Source organism: Saccostrea cucullata, unplaced genomic scaffold, assembly GCF_032062105.1.
Source record: "Saccostrea cucullata isolate Sc308-1 unplaced genomic scaffold, CSIRO_AGI_Scuc_v1 ctg1428, whole genome shotgun sequence".
In the NCBI taxonomy this organism is placed as follows: Eukaryota; Metazoa; Mollusca; class Bivalvia; order Ostreida; family Ostreidae; genus Saccostrea; species Saccostrea cuccullata.
The window spans coordinates 35,805-43,977 of record NW_026918482.1 but is presented as its reverse complement, the minus strand read 5'-3'; the positions used below and the strand labels follow the sequence as shown (position 1 = coordinate 43,977).

General features: G+C 38.4%; 1 protein-coding gene across 1 annotated transcript; it reads left to right on the top strand.

Moving 5' to 3' along the window:
- Positions 1 to 2,339: 2,339 nt before the first annotated feature.
- Positions 2,340 to 4,352, top strand: LOC134266931 (putative deoxyribonuclease TATDN2). Its single transcript, XM_062749145.1, has one exon. It carries the CDS (start codon positions 2,422 to 2,424, stop codon positions 3,934 to 3,936), a length of 1,515 nt encoding a protein of 504 aa, XP_062605129.1. The 5' UTR covers positions 2,340 to 2,421; the 3' UTR covers positions 3,937 to 4,352.
- The last annotated feature ends 3,821 nt before the right edge of the window (positions 4,353 to 8,173 follow it).

The following is an 8,173-nucleotide window of genomic DNA, read 5'->3' as shown; positions in this document are numbered from 1 at the left end:
CACTTGAAGACAGCACTATCCTCAGCACCCTGTCTCGCTTACCCAACTCCTACTGATGACTTTATTTTAGACACTGATGCATCTGACGCAACAATAGGAGCTGAACTTATACAGTTGCAAGATGGAAAGGAACGGACTATAGCCTATGCCAGTCATGTTCTGTTACCAGTACAAAGGAAATATTGCACAACTCGCAAGGAGTTACTGGCAGTTGTGAAGTTCTGTCGTCATTTTCGTCATTATCTTTTGGGACGACGCTTCACGATACGAACTGACCATAACAGTTTAGTTTGGTTGTTTAGGTTTCGACACATCGAGGGGCAGTTATCTCGCTGGATAGAGGAACTCTCACAGTTTGATATGCAAATTGTTCATCGTAATGGGAACAAGCATTCCAATGCAGATGGCTTATCACGTATTCCTGATAGATTGGAGGCTTGCGATTGTTATAATGCAGGTTCCAACTTGGAATCACTGCCTTGTGGAGGTTGCAACTACTGTGCCAGAGCCTGTCAACAGTGGGAGAGATTCTCAGAGGATGTAGATAACGTAGTACCGCTAGCTGTCAAGGTCATTAACCCTGAGCCAGGACAAACTGCAGAAGTGTTGAGAGTAGAGTACAACACTGATGTGCTAACAGATGATCTTTCCTTTGAAGTAAATTGGACAGAAACCAGAACAAAGGAAGAGGTATCAAAACTACAACATGAAGATGCAGATTTATCAGTATTGTTCCAGTGGCTAGAACAACCCCCTACATCACACGACTTGCTTCTGAGTAGCCCAGCCTCGAGGTCATACTGGATGTGCAAGAGTCAGTTGCTCATAAAGGACGGGATACTTTTCTATGCCTGGCGAGATGAAGCAAACCGGAAGCTATGTCTACTGGTTCCAAAAACCATGCAAGAAGAAGTCCTTAAGGGTTGCCATGATATGAAGTCAGCAGCGCATGTAGGCCAGGATAAGACATTGCAGCGAGTCAAACATCAGTACATGTGGTATCGTATGTCCCAAGACTGCAGAGAATATGTCCAATCGTGCTCTGTATGCAATAAAAATAAGAAGTCGTCAGTCAAGCCCAAAGCCCCACTTAAGCGACATCATGCAGGGTACCCAATGGAGCGTGTTCATTTGGACATTCTTGGCCCATTTACACCTAGCGAACGAGGAAATGTGTATGTCCTTGTTATGATAGATCAATTTACAAAGTGGATTGATTGTGTCGCACTTCCAAATCAAACTGCTCAGCTAATAGCCAAAGAGTTCCTCCTCCACTTCATTGTGACATTTGGATGTCCACTCACTGTCCATACAGATCAAGGTCGAAATTTTGATGGGGACCTGTTTAAGGCTTTGTGTAATGCCTTACAGATATCTAAGACAAGGACAACACCCTACCACCCATCTTCGAATGGACAGGTTGAACGCTATAATAGGGTCCTTCTTCAGATGATTCGTTGCTACATAGAGGGCAAAGTAAGAACTTGGGATGTAGACTTACCTCTACTAGTAATGGCCCTTCATTCAACCGAGAACCGTTCAACAGGATATACGCCCAACAGACTCATGCTTGGACGCGAAGTTATTTTGCCACTTGATATTGTGACTGGAATGGCAAGTCTTACATTGACTGAATATGAGCCAGATGAATGGGTGAAGCATCTGGACAAGGTCATGATAGAAGCACACTCGTTTGCGAGGAAGCAACTCGACAGCGTGCAGAGGAGACAGAAGCGCCTGTACGATTTGAAGCTAAATGAAAGGACATACACAGAAGATGTCGTCTACAGGCTAAACGAGGCAACAACAGTAGGACACAGTCGCAAGTTACAGTCACCATGGAAGGGCCCTTACCTTGTCGTTTCAACTGACCCACCATTATACACTGTTGTAGACCAGAAAGAGAGACAGTCCACTCTTCATCACGACAAATTAAAGAGATGTAATGACAGGGAATTGCCATTGTGGATTAGGCGGCTGAGAAACAAGTATTTTGAAGAGGATGAGAGCTCACCTGATGCTGATAGTGGGGAGAACAAATTAATTGGTACAGACAACAGCCTGGAGGATTCAGGTGAAGCAAATGATACTGTGATAGAGACAAATGAGCAGGACATTGTTGATGACATGGAGGCAATTCAAGATGAATTTACAGAGACAAACAATCAGCATATTGTTGATGACACTGAGAGGAATCCAGATTTAGGATCCACAGATACAACCAGAGCAGGAAGAAAGATCAAAAAACCTGCTCATCTGGAAGATTATGTATAATTACAAGTTGTGCTCTTTTTATTTGGTTATATTGTGCCAGGCAGGCATAAGTCAAACTTATTGAGTTCATTTATCTCAATAAGGTACTAATACTTGTATATTATTTCATGATGTAATGATTAGTAGTTTCTATTTTTGTACAGCAATATGTCTGACTATATGGAAGAAGCATTGTTCGTGCCAGACTATGAAGAAGACATGGAAGATGATTCAGTGAAAGTGCCAGAGAGACCAAAGATATTGTCCGGACGGAAGTGTCCGCTGTGCACTGCTAGGACACCAGCTATAAAGCCCCATGTCTTGCGCTCGCACCTTCCATGGTACTTTGGAGCTTTGACAGCATGCTGGAAATGTGGAGTCCAGGAAGGGAAGCAGTGTTTCCTTAGAGCAAAGCATATTAATGCTGAGGGCCATCCTGAGGGTGCTTTGTTTAACGAGGCAAATAGACGTCGCTGGGTTTCTCTCATGAATGGCTTGCTACACAGGATATGTTATCATATTGGACTGGGGTCCCTGGACAACCTTCTCTGTTTTGTGGTGGAGAAGCATTTGTATGTGGAGACAATAAATCCTGCAGCGTCAGACTTTACTGATGGCGAAGTCGAGTTGCTGAACCTGTATGAGGATGCTAATGGTCTTGCCCGGTCTCAATGTTTTTCCATTCATCCACCGACATCTGTGGCTTCACTCGTTCACTGGAGAATCATATGTAATCTCTTACAGCTCCTTTTACCTGCAGGGCAGAGGGATGTTATTGCAACCATGCAAGAGCTGACTTTTTCTGGAAACTTGTTAGCACCAGTTCTTTCCCTTAGCAGGCCAGACCTACTACAACAACATTTTGGGGATTCCCACTTCCATCTAGACATCCTGCTTTCTCGGACTAGGTTGAGGGATTTCTCTGCATTGGAAGATGAGTTCGGTGACCCTGATTTCCGACTTAGTGTGGCCATTGCCAACTACGTCTTCCCAGAGCATTGGGAACGATTCCGCCAGCAGGCTAGAGATCCAAGGATCTACTTAACTTTTGGGCTCCACCCTCACACTGTGAAGAGCGATTATTCGATGGAACTGCTGCGCGAACTTCTGAAGGAACCAGGTTGTGTCGGCTTAGGAGAGGTCGGTCTAGACTTTACAACATCTTGCCGCTGCAGTCCAAGATGCCAAAGCCTAAAGCGCTGCAAGAAGGAATCGATTGCCCGCCAACGAGCATTTCTTAGAGAAATTCTTCCTTTGGCGAAGGACATGGACCTCACACTCGTAGTCCACTGCCGAGACCTCCATTCCGGGTACGCAGCCAGAGAATTCCTTGCTCTTTTGGAGGAGTTGGGTCTGACAGACTTGCGGATCCATAGACACTGCTACATTGGGAGCCCAGAAGAAGCCATTGCATGGATGGAGCGTTTACCAAATGTTAAATTTGGTTTCACTTCTAGTCTTCTGGGATTGTTTGAAACCGCGGACGCTCTCTGTGCAATGCCCATGGAGAGGATTTTGCTGGAGTCAGATGCTCCATACTTGCCACCCACTTCCCGCATGGATGTCAACACCCCATGGGCTCTTTTGCCAGTGGCTGAGAGGGTTGCGAAACTTAAGAGGACAACAGTGTCTGACGTCCTGACACAAACCCTTCACAACCTTAAATGTCTTTACCGTATTTAACTCATGTTGCTTCATGTCTGTTGTATATGTATTGTGTATTTCTTGCAATGCGGTGACTTGCCGCATTATTTGTTTTTATTTCAGGTCCAGGATAGGATCATTTCTTTGGAACAGGGGGGAATGTAGTACAATTTGTATCCTGTGCCGAGCCCCTATATGTATTCCCGTGTTGTACCCCTTTTGTGTATGTGTGCGTATGACGTCACGCTTTCGTGTGTAGCCAGTAGAAGAAGACGCCATTCTGTGTAAGAAACCACTGGTAACTTTTGTGAACTATTTCGACCTGCTGTGTGCGGTCAGGGGCTGCTGTGTGCGCCTCACATATATAATAACTTGCTGCTGTGTGCGCTCGTTATCTTTGTATATTTGTGTATTTGTTAACTGTCTTGTTTATGTAATAAATGTCATTACAACACAATCATCACTATAAAGACACGATTGCCTCAGAATATGAGTAGGTAACGTACATTTCAAACTTGTTATGTACGTAAATTAGTTATAAGAAAATATTGGGAAAAAAACAATTATTGACATAAAAATCATTTCAATGAAGCGTTTTAACGCAGTAATTTAAGAATTAATATGGTAACAAACGTGGTTATTTGTCATCAACTACATGAATGTCACGTCACTTCGGTAACGTTCATTTCACATATTATTGGGGAGTCCCCTCCATCTCAGTTCATTACCATTCTTTTGTGCTGTTTCGCTGAAATTGACACCTGTCGTAGCCTAGTTACTGCTAACTGTGTGCAAGGGTACAGACAAAAAAAAAAGAGTCAGACGTATTTTGCTATGATCTAACAAATGTTTGTGTTTGGCCATTGAAACTTAACATAAATCTATTCCGAATATATCCATCGACAGTCTTGTTAACACTTTCATTTTAATAGTATGTTGCAACATCGTTTGTCAAAACACAAACATACGTAATTTTCAGCAGATCTGGAAAAATATAACCTAAAATGCAATGATTCAAACAAAACTGAGTATTGTGTGCCTTTCAGTATTTGAAATGTACGTGACCGTCTTGTGTTCTGGATTCATTTGTTTTGTTTCTTTTTCCTTTTTCTTTTTGTTTCGTTTTGGGGTTTTTTTTTTACCAATTATAAGCCTATGACTACCTTGTTTTAAATTACCAACAACAATTAAATTTATATTGAAAAGTCGCATATTAAAGGTAAACAAACTGCAAAAAGGTTGCTAAAGATGAATTTAAGACACATAGAAATAAATTTTCTAGCATGTGGTAACAGTCTAAAACATTTACGAGGATTGGGGTGCATTTAGATGGATTTATGTGGTCATTTGTCAAATGGATTGTAACGATAATTTTGTTTCGCTCGTGTAAACGCAATTAATTGACTAAATAATAAAAAAATGTCAGTTAGAAATGCGCAAAATGTACGTTTCAATTTGTAACGTACATTTCAAATATAAAAATCAATTCTCTTCCACAAGCGTACGTTAGACACGCAATATATTGATACTATTTGAACTTGCATATCATAAGAAATGCATCATACAGGTTTCGTATTCAGAAATATATACCAGGTATCAAAATTATATTACATATAATTGACCTTAATATATTTTTTTTCCTCCGCAGAAACGTTTCTTTTCATTAATTTTGGGATTTAGCCGACCTTCAACCTTTGAAACTTTACTTTGTGTACACATTCGAGTGTGTGAAAGTATGAGAATACATGAAAATTCGTGCGAGATTCACTTAATTCGAATTTCATGGTAACGTACATTTCAGTCACGTACATTTCAAATGATCACTTTTCATGTAAAAAATAATTTTTAATTGTGTTAAGCAAAACGTCTTTGCCAGTTTACAGGATACAAGGGGTTGCTTATTCAGAGTCGTCTCATATTTTCTACTTAATATATATTCTTAATGGAAGAATATAGGTAACGTACATTTCTTTCTTATCTCTACGATTAAAAATGTCTTTCATTCCGTAAACATATTTATAAAAGTTGCTCAAATTGTTCAATTTCATGTTACATTATCAATGTAGGAGTAATTAATCCTTTGAAATTTCAAATTTAGTCCATCAATAAATAAAAAAGAACAAGACTATCAGCTGTATAATCTTTGTGTTTGCTTGTAATGTGGTTGAAATAGAATTAAGCGACAGGGACATTGCACAATAAAAATTATTTATTATCACAAAGAAAATGTATTTATTGTTATGAAAAGAAGTATATATGATACAAGGTTTAACTTATCAGAAAATTTTTGCTTGAGAATCAAAACTATATATTACACAGAGGGGATTCAGCATAATATTTGCCTCGGCGACAGTAACGTACATTTCAAATAGGCTACTATATTTGAATTTGGAACTCCTTAAATACCCTTTCAGATCGATAATTATATGAATTCTTATTCATTGTTATATGACCATTTATAATGTTGATTTAAAAATTACATCAGTGGTATTTCTTCTAAATGAAAACGAGGCGACATTGTTTGCGCCCTTATATTGAGAATGGGTGTAGTGCGGAAGTTTCTATTCCAACCTCAGAACCAATTGACCCTGTAAATAATGACCCCTATTTTGGCCAACCTGAAATTTCTCCATGTCTTACACCACAACAAACTGAGTTCAAAAGTAGGGCAGGGATATTGATAAAGCCAAAACAAATTTTTAGTCCAACTTAGTTTGAAATAGGATTGTCAGTTGTTTTTATTAATAAGTGAACATAAATGAAAAGCTTCACTAAGTAAATAAAAATTAAAGATAGCAATTGATGGATATATATATTATATTATGACTTTTATAGTTATACTGGAGATGAAAAATCTCCATTCTTATTTTTTTATGACCTTACAAATAAAAGTTCATTTAATTAAAGTTCATGATCGTTCTACCTTAATTTTAATCATCACCTGGATACATGTATAATGGATTTGAATAAATTCCAAATACATGTTACATAGGTTGTATGATTAATGTGTTATTTTTAATTAATGGAATGTGATTATCTTTATTTTTAAGTTTTTAAGGATGGATGTTCTTGAACTGGAAGTCCCAATGGAGGAGATTCACACATTAAATCAGGACATCAGGCCGGAGTAGAATCCAGAGCGAATGAGCTGTCCTGTGTCAAAATGTAATATGAGTATAACATTTGCTACCTTTAGAGGTTTCATGACCCACTGGACAAGGACACATGTATCCGTTTAAAAACTCCTTAAATGCTCCACATGTCACCAACTTATTCAGCCAAAACATAAGAAACAACATGAACGAAAACATCCTACAGCTACACCAATTGAATTCATCACCATTTCGGTCCCAAATAAAGAATACATAGATATGAATTCACTGTCCCTCCAAAACTCACCTGCAAACTTCCATCACTTCCTTTATCTCCTAGAACAACAAAAACGTAAACGTGAAGTCGAAAGATTATTATAAACTACAGGAATTCTATCAGAAAATCTCGACCCGGGAATTAACAACTCCAGAGATGAAAAATTATACTTTTTAGAATCTACAACATCTATCATTGTTTCGTACCATAAAATCCCACGATGGTTTAAAGACGCACCAGTAGAACCTCCAAAAACAAGGAAATGCATTGAATATTAGAACATTATTAAGTTGAAGAGACGATGATATATATACCTGTGGGTTATTTTGTTATTATTTACATATATTTATAATGATGACATTCACTCATCTGTTTGTTGTTGTTATTGTACAGAAATACCTGAGTGATTCATGTCATTTTTGATGCATATTTTTTATGACCACTATATATTTGACCTTAGTATTTTTTGATCATTGTATCTTGTATTATATTTTTGCAGTTTTCCTTTGATTATTGTATTACTATACACAAATGCTTACACATTTGTTTCCCAAGGAGGGATGTAGGAAAACTGGTTTTTGTTCAGCCAAATTACTTACCTCAATTATCTTTACATCTTTATACTTGATAATTATTGGTTTACACTTAATTATTTTGGTCTATTAAATCATATTTAACTTAAACACAACGCCAAGCCAAACACATGTTACCCAGTTCTCCATTTGTAAACAATATTTGTCACCTCCTGTATTGTGTATTCACATTCCTTTGTAAAGTCTACTCTGATTGGCTAATAGGCGTTGTGTGAATCCAATAGTAAACTTGTCGATTCATTGATTTTCTATTGTTCAATAAAGTGTAAAAGGACTGTCTTGTCCTATTCTCACTGGAGTCGTCCGGCAGAACA

Coding starts and splice junctions, on each gene's coding strand:
- LOC134266931 (XM_062749145.1), top strand. CDS start 2,422: ATGTCTGACTATATGGAAGAAGCATTGTTCGTGCCAGACTATGAAGAA.